Below are 22,330 nucleotides of genomic sequence, written 5' to 3'. Positions count from 1 at the left end.
AGCATATTTCGACAATGCTTGACGGATCAGTGAAAAAGTGCGAACGTGTGTGAGAAGGTAGATGCGAAAACAAAGTAGGCCCAATAAACTCTCGAAACAAGCAAGCGAACTTAGCAATCAAAATAAGTGACTGAAATATAACTGTATCTAAAGAACAGGAGAAGAATGCGAACAGACTCACTGTTTAGAAAGTTAATGATTGAAATATTAGCTTCGTGACTGCTGCGATAGGCCTTGTTTCAACTGATAACAATTGATTCATTTATTGATGCTCGGTTTACTCAATACAATTTTTCATAATTGTGTTTTGTTTGACGGTAATGTCATTGGAACGTTTATGTAATAGGTGTGATTTTTTAATAAACATAGGCCTATACGCACGAACTCATTTTACAACAATAACTAATATATATTCGGACAAAGAAATGAAGCTATTGTTAGGTGTCTATGGTTTTGTTGAATATTTTGTTGGATGCACTATATTTTTGAATTTGCTTTTTTTAGTAGCAGCAAATAACATCCTATCCAATGACATTTTATTTTCCTGTACAAAAAGGTTCTTGAATGGTATCGTCCCATCGCGCGCATGACCTGCTGCTAACTCAACAATAGCGGGCGCTATAACCATTTAAGAAGTTGTTGTTTTGCATCATGCTAGCTTGCATCATGCATGCTGATTATTTACTGTGTATTTCCAATGTTCTTATAACCTATTATAGGCCTACCTGTATAGTATTTACTTTTGAAATAACAATATGATAGGCCCCTAGGTTGGTGTGGTGTGGACTCATGGAGTTATCAAACATTGTGAAAAATACATAGAAATAGAATACTTTTACTTAATAGTTATAATATAATAAAATACCCGGGGCCGGCTAAAAAGCTAGCCTAGTCTGAATAGATAGAATACTAATATTAATATAGGCCTAGTAGTAAATAGTGATTGAACTAGGCCCTAGCCATATGCCTATAAATATTTACCTTTTAATAGATGAAATCATCAAAAGATCCTCCTACTTTTATTGAGTCTTGTTAGCAATTGGTAAATTATTAATTAAGCTAGGTGTGGTTCTTTTTCTTCTTCAATTATTGCCATCGATGCCTTTTGACGTTATAGTAGTACGCTAATGTTTGTAAACATTATAATGGCACGTGCTGTGCAGGTGACGCGCGCGCATCCCAACACGCCACCACAATTATTGGACACATGATGCGTGACGTGCTCAACACTTGGCTCAAGTCAAGAATCTCTACGTGATCTAAATTAAATACAATATCTTGTCAAATTTCCATAGATTAATTTGCATCAAAATTATTACGGTACCTGAGTGAAAAAAAAAGTATCATAAATAAATATAATAGTAGTAACAATTAAAATGACCGAGTTGAAAGTACAGTACTAGTATGCAGTCAAAACTGAAGTAAATAAATATAATAGTAGTAACAATTAAAATGAGCGAGTTGTAGTACAGTACTAGTATGCAGTCAAAACTGAAGTCAATAAAATGCAGAACCCAGCAACTCAAACAGTTTTCTTTCAAAAAGGTTTTTTTCTTTCTTTTTTATAACTCTGGATAATTCGTTTTTACTTTTAGATTACTTTTGCAAACCAAGAGGGAATTCTTTTCAATATGGGCTTATTTTCGAAAAGAAAAACAAATGTCGTGTCAAAATGTGAACAAATTATAAACGAAGTTTTTTCAACCCGCTACCTCATAAACTGACGTCATCTTTGTTTGCATTGTGCCTGATGCTTTAAGCTATTTACCCCAATAATAAACCATTTATCAAGATTCAGACAAGAAACCACAATCTACAAACCACACCAGACATTTTTCGTGGAAATCGTAAAAAATAACGCTAATTATTTGATTAGAAACCGGTGGCATAATGATTTCGAAAAATTAAAATATCATTACTGTTGATCTTGACTACTCAAGCGTAGGCCCTTATTGCATCAAGATTTCAAACGGTATGACTTTTTTTATAACACACCTGATTGTATTCTTAGAATAATTGATTGGTTGATTGATTGGTTAATTACTCATCACTAGTGTGTAGGGAAAGTTTTGTAAACAGAATAAACACCTTCATTAATGTAACAATACTTTTGAAACCTGTAGCCGTTTCAATGTATTAATACATTAATAGGGCCTGTGTTTTGATGCATTGTTGTAGATTTTAAGCAAGGTTGCGCTTTAAAATAAATGGGGCGCGGTGAATTCACTACAAACACGGTCACAGCACAAACTAAGTTTTGGCTCCACAAACCCTCAATAATAATAACATAAAGTGTTCCTATTATACTAGACAGTCAGACATCATAATGAAAACCAATAGAAGACCGTAATAGAATATATAACAGTGTATTTATTAACAAAACTTACAATAACGATACGCAACATACAATCTAAAAATGTTTGTGTTACTCTGAAGATGCATTGAGGGTGTAACAACTTGGTAATAAACAAAATCATTATCTTATCATATTATTTTTTCATTTTACACATTAGTAACCATTAGACATACTACACCCAGTTGAATGCACGAAGGTAAAATATGCCAATAATTAATTATACCTTATAATAATAATAATAATAATAAGATTTTTATAGCGCACAAACCACTCCAGAGTGCTCAAGGCGCATTTAAAAATAAAAAAGAAATAAATCATACAAATTCTTGATTTGTTTTAGAACATCGGCTAAACTGACATGATGTAATATCTAATTGTAGATTACATAAACTCAATATATACATTTTTAAAGTATTTACATTATAAACAAAATTTACATATATTAACAATGAAATTGAAATTGCAAATCCTAATTTGATCGAATTATACCACAAGAAAATATTTCGCCATGCAAACCTTCAAACAATATAAGAAAATACTAATGTTAAAACGAAATTATTTCTCAATCAATTCATTTCTATCATAAGAGAGTGAAGATTGTATGAGGCTGAATCACTCATTTTCATTATTGCTCTAAGTTCTATGTGTTATTGTTGGCAGAGGTAATATAATAGTTTACTTTTTCTTTCTTCGTCGTCTTTCGCGCGCTTTTACATCTTGTCTGCACTGACGTTTGTCTTCTTTGGTTTCCATTCGTTTACAGGACTCCATCTCATCAATTAGACTCTGTTGCCACTGGCAGCATTTTGAAAACATGTTTCGCGATGCCTTCGACGGGTAGCATTTCTCCACCTTTTGCATCAGGTCCTCCTGGGTTTCATGTTCCTCAACCAGCGGTCCGTGGAACTTCATTTTTCTGCGGTGAGCTGCGTTGTTCTTTTTTTCAACCTGCATTAAGTCGATGTTACAATACATAGATTCATCCGCAACCCTTTTACCGATTTTACAGCACTTCTTTGCGTTGTATGTTCTACCTTGGATATCAGAAACTTCTTCAAATGTTTCCTGCTCAAGTTGATTTAGGATAGCTTTAGCATCGAAGCCCATCGGCCTATCATCAGATGTTTCGTCATCAAACTCAAACTCTACCACCACTGAAAAAAATAGACATAAGTTAGTAATGAAGTTAATGAATAATTGACAGTACTATGAAAGCAGCTTGCGGCAGGGATATAGTTAATTGGTTAGATGTTTGCCCTACGTAATTGTACTTTATAAATATACATGTGAGAAGACTTGCGAAAAATGGTTGAGATTATTGTTTCTATAGTTTTATGAGTTGAAGCGAAAAAGGTTGAAAACACGAGGTGAAAGATCGATTGTTATTGATTTCACCTAATTGATTTCAACCAAAGTTTGTTCTGGAAAGCTGATTATACAAAACCACCAATAACAAAATGATGTTAATATCCAAATTAACTTAGAGATGGTTACAACTTTGAGTGATTCAACTCAATATTTAACTTTTTTGAGAGTTGAATTTTTCAAGTCAGACTAATGCGTTATGACCACTGCTGGTAAACTTCAGTACGAAGATAAAAAGTAGAACTCATATAAAAGTTATTTGAGAATTATGGCATAAAATATAAATATATACAGTATCCGAATATTATTGTTGTTTTATTGTGATATTAAGTAAATGACTTACCACTTGAAATAGATGTCACGCAAAACATTAGGAAAAACACCGTCGTCGTTGTCAACATGATAGCATTCATCTTCGAACTTTCCTTGTTGAAACGTTATGAAGAGTAATATAGTTGTTCTGGTATTCAACTTGTTGGTGTTGCTCTGTGACCTGCCTACTGGCTTGTGTGTGATGCTCGTGTGATTCTTGTCTTTTATACACAATAGAAGCACGCGTAAAGCGCTGAATAACGCCAAAGTGGACATTGTGACTGACCAATCAAACCGACAGGTCAATGAAGGGGTTGGACTTGTTAACGCGGTGATGAGACCTGTTAATTACCAATTAAGAAGGGATTTGTGATTCGGACATATTTTTAGAATTCCACCTTAAAATAATTACTCTTGTAAAAGATTTCAACACCTTAATTAATTTGTTAAAGCAAATGTATGATGGAAAATGGCTGTCAATTAGCACATCTTTTAAGTAAGAAATGGAAATATTCGCGGTGTTCTGTTATAAATTAATGTTCGGTTTGATAGAGCACAGGTGTCCATTTTGACAACGAGCTGATTCCTAGAAATTATTATAAATGGTACAACAAAGCATTAGAAACGATAGAATCGACTTTTATTTGGAAACATTTTTTATCCAGTGACAACTATTAGTCCCTATATATCTTGCATCTAAAATACATTACACAAATTGTGCTATTATATTCTGTATTCGTAGCCTATATAGTTTTTGGTCTCAAGAACATTGTGCTCCAAGTTTTTAAAGCGCCGCCCAAGTATAGGCCTACTGTATCCATTCTATGTCAGGAGTTTTATCAGATAATCTATAATGTTTTGATAACTCTTGTAACATGACCACAGTGCTGATTTTCCATTTTTCCCCTAAGTGTTCTATATAAACAAGGAAATATGAACTTTCCATCCTGAAACATGACTTACGATATAGGGCATTGTTTAATAAAGTATAAATTAATAGCACGGTAGGCCATTAACCTTTCACTATCAAATAAATATCTAATCTAGAAAGAAAACTAGAATAAAAGGTTATGAAACTGCTAATCTTATCGTAAAATTATTGTACAGATGTGAGGTTTTGGAACTGATTATTAAAAATGTTCGCGCTAGTAAAAATGATCAAACGTGTATTTAGTGTTTGAAGACCCGCTGTTTGCCAGTTTGTTGGTGTTGGTTTTACGTTGGTGTTGGTTTTACGTTGGTGTTGGTATTTGTGTTGGTTTTACGTTGGTGTTGGTATTACGTGGCTATTGGCATTTGTGTTGGTTTTACGTGGCTATTGGTATTTGTGGGTAGTAACAAAGTGCGAGGCAGCGAGGCACGCGAGGCAGGGAAGGCATGCGAGGCAAGTCAGAAATTTATGCGAGGCATCGTTTTACCATCATCAAAAAATGCGAGGCATCATTTTATCATTTCTCAAAATTGCAAGGCAGGAAATCACCGAAATTGAAGTAGCCTAGGCCTAGGCCCGCTAGGCTAGTTTCCTTTTGCACCTGCCTTGTAATTTAACCAAGGCTTTATCCTGAATACCACAGCTTAGAATTAGTAGGCCTACTTTAATGAAGAAAAATCACATAAAAGTAACAATAAATCCATTAAAGTGGTGATTTTACAGACGTTGTTTTTCTCGCATTTCGCACACTCAATGTTCAATATTTTGGTTTCTATGGAACGCCAAAAGAGCAAAATTAATTAGAGGGCTAAAAACTCTGTGGAATCCATTTATATTTAACGCATTATTTGGTGAAAATCAAGTACAATTTCAATAGATTTTGTCACTGTCAGTAAGGAAAAATGTTACTATTGATAATGTACACGGTTTCGTTAACCTTTTAAAGAATAAAATAGAAAAATTCATCATAATATCCTTAGTAGGATGTCCTAGGTCTAGACTAGGTAGTGATGTTGATTTAGGATCGATTATTATTCTTTGAAAACAGAACAGTATCAGCAGTAACATATTACAACATTTTTATTGACAAATTAACAAATATATTGAAATAAAACGTGTTTTTCACCAATAAATGCATGAGAAATTGACGCATTCCACTGAGTTTTAGTCCTCTATTATCGTTGCTCTTTTGGCGCTCCATAGAAACAAAAATATTGAACATTGAATAAGTGAAATTCGCGAACAGTGTGCGAGGAACACGCCTGTAAAATCATTAATTTAAGGATTTATTTGTTACTTTTTATGTGATTCTTTCATTAAAGTACTCATGAGGTATACTTCTAAGGTGTGGTATTCACACGATAAAGTTAGTTATCAAATTTGGAGTAAAAATACAAGCGAAGGAAACTAGCGCCAGGTTTATTAGTACGTACATGGACAACAATAAATAAAAATCGTTCGTAATATACCTAGCTTACTAAAACAGGAATAGTGTATCATTATTAAATATTACACCAATTATTATTTTATCAAAATTGATTAAATTATTTTCTACATAGGCCTTTTATCTAGGTTAGGGCTAAGCATATTAGCTAAAGTTTAATTTTAGGCCTAGTATTACAATTGTCGGACGTAAGTCTTTTTTCACACGCGCTCCAGAATTCTGTCGCAATTTTTTTCTTTGCGGCATGTTATTGGATCGGCATATCAGTTACCTTTTATTCACCGCCAGTTATTGAACTTGTCCTGGCAATCGCTGTTCACCTTATTTGCGAGAGAGGTACACGTGTTGTTCCTAGAGAATGGAATGTCAAAAATGTCTTTGGCACGCCGCTCAGAGAGAAGTCTGTGCGTTGCTGCTGAAACCACGTGCTATAGGAGGGGAATGCACCACAATCCTCTGAGCTGAGGGCTGAATCATTCCGCTACCTGCTAAATAGTAAAGAGGGATATTCCATCTCTCGGGTCTACCGGATCTAGGCGCAGGGGTGTGACAAAATATTATTTTCACTCTGCTATGTTCGAGAGACATGTGAGTGAACACGCTCGAAATGCCAACAAACATTGCAGTCATTTGATGAGTGTGTCGCTATAACAATTATTGTTTATCGAAAGTTGAAGACTGTCGTTCAGATTTTTGAACCGTAGTTTGGGCACTTTTGTAAAAGTAAAATTTGACACGATATGACTTGAATGAAAAAACAATCGTTACATAAAAATAAACAACATGATGAGTGTATACACGAATCTATTTAGATACGCTTGTATCGATTGATTATTAGGCCTATAATATAGCATAATAGCACGTTAAAATATGCCTCGCACCTTTTTGAAATTGTAAACTATATGCCTCGCATGCCTCGCACTTTTGGAAATGATAAAATGATGCCTCGCACAAATATTTGGCATGCCGCGCATGCCTCGCTTGCCTCGCTGCCTCGCACTTTGTCAACACTCGGTATTTGTGTTGGTTTTACGTGACTATTGGTATTTGTGTTGGTTTTACGTGGCTATTGGCATTTGTGTTGGTTTTACGTGGCCATTGGTATTTGTGTTGGTTTTACGTGGCTATTGGTACTTGTTTTACGTGGCTATTGGTACTTGTTTTACGTGGCTATTGGTATATTTTTAAGCTTCCGTATTTGCAACTACTGTAATAACATTTGCAAAAAAAAAAGGGAAAACAAGGCAGTAATTTTTTTTTAGATTTAGAGAACTAAAATCACTAAGTTGAAATGAATCAAGAAGATTGTTCGTCCGATAAATCATACAAGATCCAGGGAAATTAGAATAATATAAGCTGGCCTCCTATTGACATGATTTATGGTCTATTGAATGCAATTTTAAATTTAAATTATCAATCAACTGTTATGATGCGTGGAACATTTTTTTTCCATTCATCCGAAATGTTATTGTTTCTATAGGCCTAATAGGCCTAATGATAATTATAGTCACTATCAACAAACTGATGACATACATGTGAAAAAATAGAATAATATTTTTGACATCCTAAAATAATTTGGATCAATGGAGTGAATTTTTTTACCTTTTCAAAGCTAAAACCACATCAAGTGTTTTGTTTGCGTTCGTTAGAGAAACCATAAAACAAGGCAGCAAAATTCAGCTTTAGAATTAGAAACTAAAATTAGAAATTTCTAGAACTTTCCATTTGCCTGAACTCCATTTCCATGTTTTTTTTAAACGGACGTTTTCTTGTCTTTTCATTGAGCTAGGAAACTTGTATTAACATTTTACTTCTCAAAGGCTTTTAGTGTATACAATGCTTTAATTGTTCACTGCAAATAATAATAATAAAGACCCACAGAAAGCAAATGTGCCGAATTCAATAGTAGTCTTTAAGAACGTTGTTCTTCATCCAGAAAGCTAACGGTAGCAACACCCCACCTCTTAAGGCCATTGCTTCGCGCTAATCGTCCAATTAGCTAACCTATTCAATAACAGATCGCTCTATTATCACGCCTCAGCCAGACGATTTAGAATTCTTTTCAATAAAACGTAATTTAAACTCTTACTTTAATTGGTAGTAGTTTGATCAGACACTTTAAACGTTCTTTTCAATTTCTGTTATTAAGCATACAGGCCTATAGGTTATGTTAGGCCTACTCCGCATTGAGTTTTACTGAGAATTGCACTTAATCTAATTGAAATGGAAAACTCATAAAGAGAATTGATTGGACTTATAAGTAGTTAACAAATCAATTAGCTAAAGTCTGGTAGATGATTTATTTTAATTTCCCATTATAGTCTAAAACGAAGAGCCGTGTCTTTCTACCACGACTCTGCTAAAGTCTCCTAACAATTAAAAAAAAATTGAACAATTCTACCCTATCGTCGATCAACTTGACACAAAATAATAGAAATCCTTAAAGATGTATTGTCCCTTTGACTAATTAACAATTTTAATATTTCGAAAAAAAAGTGGGTCATTTTGAAGTATTATAATAGAAAAAAAGTAATTTAACCGAAATACAGACGTTTTTTTGTTAAAAAAATAACTTTGACTTCTAGTCAAAGTTTTCGATCAAAACATATCTTATAATGCAACGCGCTTGTTTGGCTACTCTGTATGCATAATCATAAAACTTCCTCGCGAACTGTGTGAAAACACCTTCTCATCCGTGACGATCAGTTGTAAACAATCCTAATTAGCATAATGCATACTCATGATTTGAAATCTTTGTTTACTTTCGCTCAGACGATTTTCCAGACAAAATGTAATCACATTAATTTACCTGTTAATTACGTAAACTTGTTTTCTATAATTTTCGACTTAAAGTGAATAACTTTTTTTTTCATTTTTTGTGTTTTAAGAGACAATACATCTTTAATGCTATATGTTTTTTAGAACCTGGTTTTGATCTCATAGGAGCGTTATTATTTAAAAAGATTGATTGATGGTCACAAATAACAGTTCAATGTACCCGAAAATAAGTGTAATATAATATTATAATATTTATTTGGAACTACACTTTTTTAACAGTGGCACACATGCGTAGATGGTGCGTCCATACCTTACAAAATTCAATACAAAAACAATGAAAAATAAAAACTGAAACGAAAATAAAACATATTTGAGATAATGACATAAAATTTGACTCGACGCTATAAACTTATTTACAAACTAAAACTACACTAATACAACTACTAATTTTGCAACAGCAATGGAAAAGAAAACACTTTTTTTTTTAATAAAACAGTTCAAAGTTGTAATACAATTGCATTTCTTAATTTCCAAGCACGGCTTGTGTACATTTTACAATAACTGTCAAATACAGCATAAATGTCGTGAGAGTTATTTTTATGGAATAACGTGCTTCCTAGGACATATTGAACCTTAATAGATAGGTCACCAGAAATAAAATTTACCCAAGTATCTACACAATTTATTGCAATAAGTTTATGTTGAAGTGTTTGTAATTCTTCCATTAATGTAACTTATTACAAATAAACAGGAAATGTTTAACATCTTCTTCACCTGACCCACAAACTTTACACTTGTCATTTAGATTATCAATGTTCCACTTATTTGTAATATTTCCAAGTGGTAAAGTGTTTGAACGAAGTTTACATTTTAAACTTGAGCCATAAAAATCTGTTTTATCCAGTAGGCAAGGTTCTAGGCCAAGTGACTCTTTTATCAAGAAGTAATCAAGCAAAGATGATTTTCTTAATACTTCTTGTTTCCAAAAAGTAGAATACGATTGTTTAATTGTATTTTCAATGGCTTGACCCAGTTTATATCAATATCAGTACCTGTACATATATCATTAAGAATGGCATTGAAATCGGACTTAATATAATCACAAGTTTTTTCAAATTCATTAATAAATTGGTACCTTGAATTAAAATTCGTATGTCTAATAATTGTGTTTAATATAAGCTTTGACCAACGATACATTTCCATACACATAACATTGCTTATATATTTTGCTTTAAAAATATCCTGAGTTAATTTAATTGGTTGCCAACCTAGACCGCCATAAAGTGCCTCTTTTGCAGTGCTTCTACTCGCTTTAAGAATTGTTCGCGCCATTTGTAATTGAAGAGACTCAATCCTTTGTATGTCTTTAGTATTTGTATTAACACATACAGCACAAGCATAGTTAATAGTCGGAAGGCCGATACTTCTCCAAAGGATATCTCCATATACAACACGATAGAAATTGTTGAGTCTATCTATAATAGATTTAATGTACGCAATGATCCTATTGCCCTTTTTAATAACTTGATTGATGTGGAAATTGTCTTTTAGATTTCTAAAAATGTATACACCAAGATACTTATATGTTTCAACTTCAGATATAAAAGTATCCCCCAATTTCCAAAGTTTTTCGCTATTCAAATTCTGACCTATTATCAAAACATTTGACTTTTCACTATTAAAATTAAATTTCCATTTTTTAGCAAATGATAGGCCTGCTAAATCTAACATTTTATTGAGTTCTTTTTCGCTATCTGCTAAAAGTACAATATCGTCGGCCCAAAAAAGGCTACCAAGGCAGATATCGTGTATGCGCACACCTAACGCGTGTTGAGTTCGTTCATATTATGCAAAACAGGGTTGGGGAAAGGACACACCCTGTACAATGCTATTTGCACGGCAACCGTGTGGACAGTCTGTATAATAAAGTAGAACGTTGAGGGGGGTAAACCCATTAAAAAAACATGGTCGCCAGAATCTCGTTAGTAGTCTAGGCCTCGAAGCTTAGATTTATTTTTTATATTGTGATAAAATACAAGTTAGAAAGATGCAACAAATTGTAGCTGCTGTAGAAGACCTTAAGTTTGATCTTGAGATTGCGATCGAACAACAAATAGGGTCTCAGCCCCTTCCTTTTCCGGGCATGGACAGTAAGTAAATTTATTATACATCAGTTTTCTTTTCGTTTAATAACGTGTGTATGACAACAGTTGATATTCCCCGGCGGCCGGTACGAGTGTGGTCGATTCGCCCTAAAATTCACATGCTAGAAAAACTGGAATGTAAGCCTTAAGGATAAAAAAGCGTATCTACTATATTGACAAGCATTAGGACCTCTGTATTTTAAGATGATATAAAAAATAAACGTTATTATATGAATAAATTTTATTAATTTCCTTTCATATTTTTGTTTGTTAATAAATTTTATAAGTGCTGTGTAAGGCCATAGAGATATTATACTTATAGTGATCTCTATGATAAGGCCTATATTTTAGCATACTGTAGTTTGAATGAAGTATATGAAAACGATTTGGTTTGGTGAAATCTATACAATTTATATCATTATAAATATGGATATGATGCGACACACTACACATAGCTACTAGATAGCCTAGCTAGATATCTTGTTCAACTTGTTTCCACTAAGGCCTACCTACTACTACACTACTAGTCTACTGTACCATCATGAAAACCAAGAAATAATACAATTATTACACATTATTTTGTTAACATTTGTTTTCACTAGAATCTTGTTCTGCTGTCTGTCGTTTTTTCAAGTTTAATTGTGTCAAAGGTCAAATGTGTCCATTTCGTCATGTCAGAGGTGACAAGGAGGTCGTGTGCAAACATTGGCTGCGAGGACTCTGCAAGAAGGGCGATGATTGTGAATTCTTACATCAATTTGATATGACCAAAATGCCTGAGTGTTATTTCTTTACAAAATTTGGTAGGTTTGCAATGTAACACATGTCTTCGACAGAGGGCGTTTTTACGTTTCCAGGCCTCCCGTGCTCTGAGGGATGCGAGTGCAATCAATCACCTAACACACAAGTAACATTGCTGTTCGGTGTACGCCATTTATAGCTCACATACACAGTCAAACCAATATACTGTACACACAGCATACTTAAAGCGTGGACCTATAAATTAGGCCCATGCTTGAAGTGGTAGGACTGTGAACACCTGCTATGCAAGGCCTGTGTTTAGTGTTTAGCAGGGGAAACTTATTATATGGATTATCTGTATTTTGTTGAAAATGAAAGTTGAAAATGAATAACTTTACTATATTCACTTCAATAACAAAGTAAAAAAAACACTAAAAAGAATAATAATTCAGGCTTATGTAGGGCATTATTTTAAAATTAAATGCAAGAAAATATATATAAACTGCCTTAAAACAATATCACAAATGCATACATATTTTATTCGTATGTTTTTATTTCATTGCAGGTATGTGTAGTAATAAGGAATGTCCATTCTTACACATTGATCCTGCATCCAAGATGAAGGATTGCCCCTGGTATGATAGAGGATTCTGTAAACATGGTAAACTAACTTATATTTTGTTTATTTATAAATTTATCAAAAGTAATATTTTTATTTTGAAAGATTTGTGCTAACAATACCTCAAAATGAATTGGTAGTCTGAACTTGTTATGCGTATCTATTTACATTTTTTTTTGGTTTGTTGGTTGGTTGGTGGGGGGGGGGGGGGGGTTGTGAATTTGCACACCACATCTAGTTTATTTAGTCTATATTTAGTTCATTTTTGTAATAAATCAATTAACCAAGGTACTGTGTCCTAAGAGATATGAATGGTTTTATGCTATATTTGTTTTTATAGTGTTTTCTTTGTTTTATGACGAGCAATGAATTTCCTTTTTGAGGATCAATAAAAGTTATCTTATCTTATCTTATCTTATACTGTAAATTGTCTGGTAAATACAAGTTTTGACTGATACACTGACATACTGCCTTTTCAATTTTATAATGATAAGTAATGAAAATAACAATAACATGCCTTTGATATCACGTTATTTAAAACTACATTGTCTCCTAATACTTAATAAAAATGTGAATTTTTTTTCCCTAGGCCCTGATTGTAAAAATAGACATGTACGAAGAGTTTTATGTCAAAATTTCCTCAATGGTTTTTGCCTTGATGGACCAAACTGTAAATTTGTACAGTAAGTGATCAATCAGTTTATCCTATATCTCATCTCACTCAAAACTTTCACTATTTTTTCAATGTATACCTTGTATTTTTTCTTCTGAAATTGAGGTGTTTTTTGGACAACATGTTGTCAGGGATACCGTGCAAATAATGGCGACATGAAACAGCCAATCATGAACACTTTATGTTTATGCTCATACACGGTTTTTGTTTTCACTTTTTAAGTCCGAGTTGGGAAATACCGATGATGACTGAGACGCAGAAAGAAAACATGCTCCGAATTACATGTCACAATTGTGGAGAGAAAGGACACAAAGCACAAAGTTGTCCAACAAAGGTTAGTGATATCCATGTTGTGCCATGACCTTTGACACAATGTCAACTGGCAAACTAGAAGTAGGGACAACCTAAGACTTAAATAAATTGAATGATATAACTAGCTCCTAGGTCAATCAATGTTGATAGTGTTCTTCCATGACCTTTGAAACAATGTTAACTGGCAAACTAGAAGTAGTGAGCTTTCAATTTGTTACAAAATGTGAATATTGTGTCAAGAATTAGCGAGGGATGAATGTCCCCATGACCTTTGACAAAGCATGAAGTTGACTTCAAAGGTCTCGCCTGTCTTTGCCAATGACCTTTGACACAATAAATCTGAAATTTTGTTAGATTGTTATTGTAGATATTTTTTTTTTCATAAATATTTTGTTTTTACAGAATGTGGGAAATTTTGATGATGACAATACTGGTGGAGGTCACACAAACTACCAAGCTGGCAGGATGGGTATGGGCAAGAGGACTTCTAATCTAGATCATATTATATGCTTTAAGGTAAGTTTAAATGAGTCATTATGCTTATTTTTAACTTAGCCCATCCTACCACCAAATTGTTGTTATGATACCATGTTCTTTTATTCTATTTCAAGTTTATTGTTTCACACAATACAGTACAGTACAATACAGTACAATACAGTACAATACAATACAGTACAATACAGTACAATACAGTACAATACAGTACAGTACAGTACAGTACAATACAGTACAATACAGTACAGTACAATACAGTACAATACAGTACAATACAGTACAGTACAGTACAGTACAGTACAGTACAATACAGTACAATACAGTACAATACATTACAATACAGTACAATATACAGAACATACATTAGTAAATATAAAGTGTGTAAGGAGGACGCATTAAGCCAAGGCTTTAAGTTTGCTCCTCCATTTTACCGCCAACTAAAACACAAAATAACAAACAATAAAACAATCAAAATTAACGTAGTAATTACATTTTTGTGGGTTTTTTTAGTGTAATGGAAGAGGTCATTTTGTGTTTTTTTTAGTGTAATGGAAGAGGTCATTTTGCAAACCGTTGCCCAACAAACGAAGTGAACTTTTCGTGATGAAATTCATTACTTGAAAAGGGAATGATTTGATTGGATTGTGTGGTCATGCTTCATTTACTCTTGGTTGTCGTGGTAACATTAGTTTCATAGCTTGTGAACAATGTTAATATCGATATGAAACTGGAAGCTGTTGAGAAGGGTAATGGTTGGAATTGTACAAATTTATAAGATTTACAATTTGAAATGTTTTATATCTTTTTCATAAATCGATGAGTGATTGAAACAGACAAGGATGGGGGCGGGGGGGGGGGGGGGGGTTGTTGTGGTGAAGTGAGGGGACACTAGGCACTCGAGCCAAACAAATTATAAAAAAAACAAAAACAGGGTTTCTGACAGTGCAAAAGTTGCTGCAGATTGTATGTGTTTACCATCAAAAAGTGACTGGGGATCATCCCCCAACCCTGTAGTGTGATATAACCAGGAAGTTGCTAGGCAGTTGTCATGCTACTTGCCTTGCAATCCCAGTGGTTTTTATAGGAAGATGGTTGAACCTTGAAATGTATACATTTTAGAATAAAAACAAAATCATTCAAATGTTTTTGTATAGCATTTATGTTTTAACTATTATTGTTATTTTCATTCCGGTTTCGTGATCGCGACGATAAATTTACGTCTAATGTTATGATTACGTATACGAGGTATCGATGACGTCAAACCGAAAAATCGATCTTAAATCACCGTAACAATAGCAACCGTTTTACAAGTTATATAAACCATCGACGTTGCGCTAATTTTTATTACTGCAGTCCGACTCTACGTATCACTTGAGTAGAATAATAAAACTTTATATAAAATTATTATATTTAATTGTTGACCTCCATGATAAACCATATGTATATATAAATCAGAATGAATCAATTTTGGGACGCACCTACAGAGAGAGAATCAAAATAACAGTTACGAATACATTTAACGGAAATCAGTAATACGTCCGAAAGACTAACGGAAACCAAGTATTATTTTCTAACATGAACACATTTGTTTTAATATTACGCATGTTGCTTTTATGTTTCGGTATGTTACTGCAAGACGCGGTTAAACTTGGCGGTTCACAGTAGCAACACAAATTGATGTTAAGCGAGCCGCGCAAGGACGTTGAGCGCGCCGCACACGGATAATGAGTGCGCCGCACGGACAATGAGCGCGCCACAAGGACGTTGAGCGCGCCACAAGTAATTTTACTAATCACGACGCGATGGATCATTCGAACTGTGGCCTGTGATTGGTCAACTCAAATACAATGCGTCTTAGTGGGAACCAAGCTTTAACCACACTAACACGTTACGTAAGTTTAAGTAGGCCTACATACCTTACGCATTTCCGAACAGAAACAAACTAAACAAATTACTATTTCCTTAGTAATTAAAACAAAAACATATTTGTTTTAATATTCCGCATTTAGATTATATATTCCGGTACTAGCCTACAGCAGATAAATTGTTAATCGAAATAACCATGTAGGCCTACGTGTGAATAGACCTACACACTGTAAGTATTCCGAAAAGCAACGAACTTCTATAAATTACCATTTCTTACTAATTAAAACTGTATTGGAATAGATCACATTTATCTATTATGTCTGCTGACGAAATGGACATATAGGTTTCGATTTAGTGTTGTGAAAAACGAAACGGAAATAATCATTTTGTTAAACAGGAACAATTGAGCAAGCTTTTCAAATTCAAGGTCCTAAATTTAGGGACGATCGTCACTCGTGCTTCTCAGACGTGGTATCTAATACCTTATAATCAATATATTAAAAGGAGTTTGTAAGATAATCCCTAGATTGGTAAAGCTGTTGAGAAAGTTAACTGGAAGCGGGTATAGTATTGGACATGAATGGCTGGCATCCTGTTGCTTGTTGGTTTGTTGTTGTAACATGGTGGTCTAAGCATGTATTATTGCAGACACTACAAATTATCTATGGGTAAGTTTAATATAATTTATATTTTTTTGAATTATAAAATTCGTGATTGTGTAAATTCGCAAGGTTGAAAGAGAATTAGAATAGTTTCGGGTTCGCAATGATTAATAATAGAACCGATCTAGTGACAAGCTAGTTTCGAAACAATAGCATAATACTGTAATAATATACAATCATATTACTCTATATACAGAATTCTGTTCTCTAAGAAAATGTTGATCGTGTTTAAGATTCACACGCCTCCTCGAATGAACACACCCTCCCCCTAAAAACCCCTCGGAACAATAAACCCCCGAAGCGTTTATTCGAATTAATACTGTGTATTGGGTACCGGTATATTACATGTATGAAAATTGAGATAAGGTTTGACAATAATTCTATGTGTGAATACTTTCTGTCGAGATTACCTATAATTACCGTACAATAAGAAATATAAAAAAAATCAGTTAACACGTCTGTGTGTCCTTTAATTTAATACGGTATAATCTTTATTTAAAATCAAGCAAATGAAAATAAGAATTTTTTTTTTTGAATGAATGCAGTGCTTCCAAACCCTAACATTCATTTGAGACTGCGCCAACGAATTGGTGCTGAGGTAGGTAGGTCTATAATAGCTCATTCTAAGAATGATGCCTAAAATAGACCACATTTGTCTGCTTACTGTTATACACAGCAAAGGAAATCTGATAAATACATCACATTATTCAAAGAAAATTCTTTTCCCGTTCTTATGGTCAAACATTCATAGAAACTATTGATTTAAACAAATATAACAGGAAATGATAATAATAACACCTTTATTAGATGAATTATAAGTATTATTTCAGATCGGTAGATCTTTAAAATATGCTGGTTGGTTGTTGAAATGAGGGAAGGTTTGCGGAGACCGCTCGCTCAGTGAGGAAGACTGTTATGAGTCCACCTACACCGACGCTCGGTTATTATAGGCCAATTCAGAGAGAACCCACCACGAAGAGATTCAGCCAAACTTAAACCACTTGGTAAATACCAATACTTTTAAAAAATGGCTTACTGAAGAGTACCGTAAAGTCCTCGAATGTTTTTATGCTTGTTTCATGTTAGAAATCACTGGAAACTATGTTGACAGTCGCAAGATTCATAATCGGCACATTATGTATCATTCACGCGCGCGTCAATATGTGTCGCGTGACTAGATTAAAACGAATGTTGTTTAATGAGCTTGTAAATCGACTGATCTATTGTGTTATTTATACCTGAAATGAAACTGTGTAAAACCAGCATATTTTGATAACAGTGTAACTAAATTATGCCGTGTATTGATCATAAACTTATCGGATACATAACACAGTTTCAATGTCATGTCATTCGTCAAAAACGTGTCAATATTTTGTAGCAGAATCTTAATAAGATTATTTCTTTAATATGAATATTTTTTTTACAGCTAGTACAAAATGGCGGGTATAGATAATGGCGTATTAGAATGTATGATTTGTTTTGAAAACTTCAACCAAAAGAACCGTTTACCGAAGATGTTACCGTGCCAACATTCGCTTTGTTTAGCCTGTGTTGAACGTCTCCGTGACATCGGACCTAGCGTTCCTAGCTCACGATCCCATAACCGTCACAGAGTTACATGCCCAGAGTGCCGAGAAGACTACGAACTACCGAAGCAAGGATTTCCAAACAACATTACAATTCTCAGGTTGATGACGTCAGAAAATGCGTCGATGGAAGTCAGACGACAAATGCCCATGGACGCATCTTTTCAGAAGACAGTGAATGCTGTGATCAAAGATAAAGCACTAGGGACAATTTCTAAGATTGAAGAACTGTTACAAGTAACTCATCTAAGTAGTAATATGGATGTCACGTGTGAGCCTACACGGGGTCAGATTAATAGTGCGTTTCATATGGCACTGGATATTGTGAAAAATAGGCATCAGGAATGTCTTGGTGAGTACTCAAGTTCATGATGTTTCGTCTAGCGAACTTTTTTTTTGTAAAATCCAAGTCTCCCACAATGTTGTCTATCTGCAGCAGAATCACAGACATTTATTGATTTCCTAAGTCGACAATCCTTGGCGAACTAGTTGGTCAAGATCGTGAATGACTAACTTTTGCAAGAAATTATTTTTGTTTGTTTGCCGATGTTGGGTCCACATTTGTCCACTTTTAACATTACAAGTTTGCTAGTGTGGACTAGGCTGCATTGTCAACACTTGCAAACTTTGTGTTTACAAACTCGACAAGCGGCATTCCGAATTTTCTAGTGTTAATTCTTCACTGTGAACAAACTTAGTGTTTACAAACTCGACAAGCGGCATTCCGAATTTTCTAGTGTTAATTCTTCACTGTGAACAAACTTAGTGTTTACAAACTCGACAAGCGGCATTCCGAATTTTCTAGTGTTAATTCTTCACTGTGAACAAACTTAGTGTTTACAAACTCGACAAGCGGCATTCCGAATTTTCTAGTGTTAATTCTTCACTGTGAACAAACTTAGTGTTTACAAACTCGACAAGCGGCATTCCGAATTTTCTAGTGTTAATTCTTCACTGTGAACAAACTTAGTGTTTACAAACTCGACAAGCGGCATTCCGAATTTTCTAGTGTTAATTCTTCACTGTGAACAAACTTAGTGTTTACAAACTCGACAAGCGGCATTCCGAATTTTCTAGTGTTAATTCTTCACTGTGAACAAACTTAGTGTTTACAAACTCGACAAGCGGCATTCCGAATTTTCTAGTGTTAATTCTTCACTGTGAACAAACTTAGTGTTTACAAACTCGACAAGCGGCATTCCGAATTTTCTAGTGTTAATTCTTCACTGTGAACAAACTTAGTGTTTACAAACTCGACAAGCGGCATTCCGAATTTTCTAGTGTTAATTCTTCACGGTGAACAAACTTAGTGTTTACAAACTCGACAAGCGGCATTCCGAATTTTCTAGTGTTAATTTTTCACTGTGAACACTCTTCTTCAAATTATTTCTTCAGTAATTTCTTCAGTTTTTTTCTTTTTGTAGATTCATTAGATGAATTTGCCAAAGCACAGGAAATACGAAGAAGGTCTGTCAGAAGGATTGAAGAGTTTTGCAGTGGAACAAAGAACAACCTGATGTATATGGATGTGAATGAAGCTCGCAAAGTAATGGAAACCTCGAAAAACTGTCTAAAAAAACTGCACAGTCTAACAGCAGACGAACTACTCCTGCAACCTACTTTCCAACTACCAAACATTGAGGTAATTCTGAATAATATTGGTAGGCTGCACACTGTACCTTCTCAAAGCGTCACCGCTTTCCAGGAAGTTGAACAAATTCTAACCAATCAGACAAATTGTCCAATTTCAAATACAGTTATAACAACACATTTGAATATTCAAAATATGACGCCAAAATCTGAGTTTAAAATTCTACGACCGTCTGGCGTTGCAATTACCAAGGATGGCACAGTAGTTGTCATATCATTCGATAAGCATTGTGGGTACTTGTTTTCTCCAAGAAATCCGACTTCAAAGTGTTTTGGCGGTAACGGTACAGAGAAGGGTAAACTTTGGAACCCACAAGGGGTTTGTGTCAATCACAAAGATGAGATTATCATAGTTGATGGCTCAAAGTATATAAGTATATATACAAATGAAGGCCAGATTTTAGACTGTTTTGGTCTTGAATGTCAGAACGCTAAACGTGAACGGTATATAGGACGAATGCGCGTCAATCGTGGCATTACATGCGATCATTTGGATCGAATTTATGTTTGTGGCTTACATGACAATGTGTTGATCTTCCAAAGAAATGGCGAGTTATTACACAACATTGGTCCACGTGCGATTAGTACTAGTGACCAGTTGATTCGTCCCTTTGGAATTGCGGTTTATGGCGAGATTTTGTACGTTGCAGATCGAAATGAGAGTTGTATTTTAGTTTTTTCAACGGCAGGGCAGTTCAGAGGAGCTCTATCCGGATCAACTGTGGGTGAAGGAAGGTTAACTGGGGCTAGGCATGTGTCTGTAGACCAGGCAAGTGGTATCATCGTTGCCGCAGATGCCGCGGACAACTCGGTAAAAGCGTATCGATCTGATGGAACATTCATCGCTAAATTAGACATGGCGAACCATGGCATTCCGTACGGCCTGGCGCTTACACGCGACCATCAACTCATTGTTTCTACAAGTAGTGATAAGATAGTTATCTGGTCATTGTAACGTTTTATATAAATATATTTAGGAGGGAGAAGCAATAGCTAGCCCAACTAAGATATTAAATAATGGTTTCACGTCCCGTTTCACGTACATAGGCCTACAAACATAACTGAAACAACTACTGTTGGTTACTGTATTATATATTTGTATTGCGTTGAACATTCCAGTTAATACCAAAAAATGTCATCTATTATTTTGTTGGCTGCTGGTGGAGAGTCGGATATGTTTTGTAGTGGTCAATTAAGGTGAAATAAAATAAATATTTTATACATTTTTCCTTATGAATTCAGGGTTTATTCAGCGATAGTATAGGCCTACAGATTAAATATGTATTATGTAATTTATATGTGTATATTTTTCTCTATAAAATAATTTTTATCATCATTGTTTGTAAAAGCTGAATAAAATATGAAAAACACTAGCAACTGTCTTGATTTGCCTTTGATTGGCGTTATTCTATTCTGATAATAGATCTTATCCAATTTCAAGGAATTCGCCACAGAATGGATTACACGTGATATTTTAGTAAAGTACAATATCATTTTAATGTACCATTACCTTCTAATAATATACTGTTATCGACCGCCCTCTTTATCTAAATGTATTTCATTTCACTATTTTTACCTTACGAATGAAGCTTAGTGACGTCACAGTTTATATCTGTATGCATAAAACCTATAGTAATAGACAAGGAAAATTGATTTTCCGAGTAGATAATTACGTATCATTCATTTCTTGGTATATAAAAGAACAACACATCGTTTGCAAATTAAATATGTCCGGGTCAACGAACGCGGTTAATATTTTGTTGACTTTATAACCCTGATTTATGAGCCATTCATGTTCAGAAATATTATTATAATGTGATATTACTAACATTGATTACTAATTGATTGAGGAACTGATTGCGTGTATTTAGTTGTGGTCAAATTCCTCAAAACGCAATATTCATATCCTAAGTAAATACAGAAAAGATAATCCGACATGCTAATTGAAGATAGAAAAAACAAATCCTCTATGAAAAAAAAAATTCTAAATTGATTAATCATGTATGCTATATCGCCGTAAGTGGTTGTATGCTATATCGCCGTAAGTGGTTGTAAATGTTCTGATGTAAATTCCCATTATTGCATTTTTCGATTTTCATGGAAAGAGACAGAAACGACAAAAAACCTCCACAAAAACGTGCTCTCATAATGACCTGTTCTAAGAAACTACAGCGAAACGGAACCATTAAAGTAGGCCTACAGTAACACCAACGAGAGTATACATACCTACGTATAATAATACACGCTTGTGTAATGGCGATTACAATTCGTACCTATGCGGCGTGCGCTTGGTCGGTGCGAAACCGGAATTTCTCAGGGGACTTTAAAAATATCCTTTGACAATAACGCGTGTTATTTAGACGATCGTTAAGACAATTGTCACTAACCCGAATAAC

At 34.3% G+C, this 22,330-nt stretch overlaps 3 protein-coding genes across 5 annotated transcripts; 2 read left to right on the top strand and 1 right to left on the bottom strand.

The window, feature by feature from the left end:
• Positions 1 to 2,975: 2,975 nt before the first annotated feature.
• On the bottom strand, positions 2,976 to 4,141 carry LOC140052542 (uncharacterized). The gene is made up of 2 exons (XM_072098154.1): positions 4,065 to 4,141; positions 2,976 to 3,510 (listed from the first exon to the last, which is right to left on the bottom strand). The coding sequence occupies exons 1-2, from the start codon at positions 4,132 to 4,134 to the stop codon at positions 3,032 to 3,034; spliced, it is 549 nt and encodes a 182-aa protein (XP_071954255.1). The 5' UTR covers positions 4,135 to 4,141; the 3' UTR covers positions 2,976 to 3,031.
• A 7,008-nt stretch (positions 4,142 to 11,149) lies between these two features.
• LOC140052474 (cleavage and polyadenylation specificity factor subunit 4-like) lies at positions 11,150 to 14,999 on the top strand. The gene is made up of 7 exons (XM_072098084.1): positions 11,150 to 11,336; positions 11,933 to 12,133; positions 12,637 to 12,732; positions 13,280 to 13,373; positions 13,586 to 13,697; positions 14,078 to 14,191; positions 14,715 to 14,999. Exons 1-7 carry the CDS (start codon positions 11,234 to 11,236, stop codon positions 14,772 to 14,774), a joined length of 780 nt encoding a protein of 259 aa, XP_071954185.1. The 5' UTR covers positions 11,150 to 11,233; the 3' UTR covers positions 14,775 to 14,999.
• A 1,614-nt stretch (positions 15,000 to 16,613) lies between these two features.
• Positions 16,614 to 21,199, top strand: LOC140052314 (uncharacterized). Of its 3 annotated transcripts, XM_072097826.1 has the most exons (4): positions 16,685 to 16,704; positions 17,518 to 17,702; positions 18,125 to 18,636; positions 19,709 to 21,199. In XM_072097826.1, the coding sequence occupies exons 3-4, from the start codon at positions 18,135 to 18,137 to the stop codon at positions 20,887 to 20,889; spliced, it is 1,683 nt and encodes a 560-aa protein (XP_071953927.1). In that variant the 5' UTR covers positions 16,685 to 16,704; positions 17,518 to 17,702; positions 18,125 to 18,134; the 3' UTR covers positions 20,890 to 21,199. The 3 variants fall into 3 exon arrangements, with proteins under 3 accessions (XP_071953936.1, XP_071953927.1, XP_071953918.1); XM_072097835.1 differs by lacking the exon at positions 17,518 to 17,702 and having other exon boundaries at positions 16,614 to 16,704; XM_072097817.1 differs by lacking the exon at positions 16,685 to 16,704 and having other exon boundaries at positions 16,945 to 17,702.
• Positions 21,200 to 22,330: the final 1,131 nt, after the last annotated feature.

The sequence above is a fragment of the Antedon mediterranea genome, chromosome 1 (genome assembly GCF_964355755.1).
Source record: "Antedon mediterranea chromosome 1, ecAntMedi1.1, whole genome shotgun sequence".
Taxonomy (NCBI): Eukaryota; Metazoa; Echinodermata; class Crinoidea; order Comatulida; family Antedonidae; genus Antedon; species Antedon mediterranea.
Note: the sequence above shows the minus strand (reverse complement) of the source record. Positions and strands in the feature narration are given on the sequence as shown.

What these genes read in the sequence shown, in the direction of transcription:
- LOC140052314 (XM_072097835.1), top strand. Translation starts at nt 18,135, where the DNA reads ATGGCGGGTATAGATAATGGCGTATTAGAATGTATGATTTGTTTTGAA. An exon ending in TAGGCATCAGGAATGTCTTG is followed by an intron (nt 18,637 to 19,708) that starts GTGAGTACTCAA and finishes TTCTTTTTGTAG; the next exon opens with ATTCATTAGATGAATTTGCC.
- LOC140052474 (XM_072098084.1), top strand. Translation starts at nt 11,234, where the DNA reads ATGCAACAAATTGTAGCTGCTGTAGAAGACCTTAAGTTTGATCTTGAG. An exon ending in CCAAACTGTAAATTTGTACA is followed by an intron (nt 13,374 to 13,585) that starts GTAAGTGATCAA and finishes TCACTTTTTAAG; the next exon opens with TCCGAGTTGGGAAATACCGA. An exon ending in CACAAAGTTGTCCAACAAAG is followed by an intron (nt 13,698 to 14,077) that starts GTTAGTGATATC and finishes TTGTTTTTACAG; the next exon opens with AATGTGGGAAATTTTGATGA.
- LOC140052542 (XM_072098154.1), bottom strand. Translation starts at nt 4,134, where the DNA reads ATGAATGCTATCATGTTGACAACGACGACGGTGTTTTTCCTAATGTTT. An exon ending in CGTGACATCTATTTCAAGTG is followed by an intron (nt 3,511 to 4,064) that starts GTAAGTCATTTA and finishes TATTTTTTTCAG; the next exon opens with TGGTGGTAGAGTTTGAGTTT.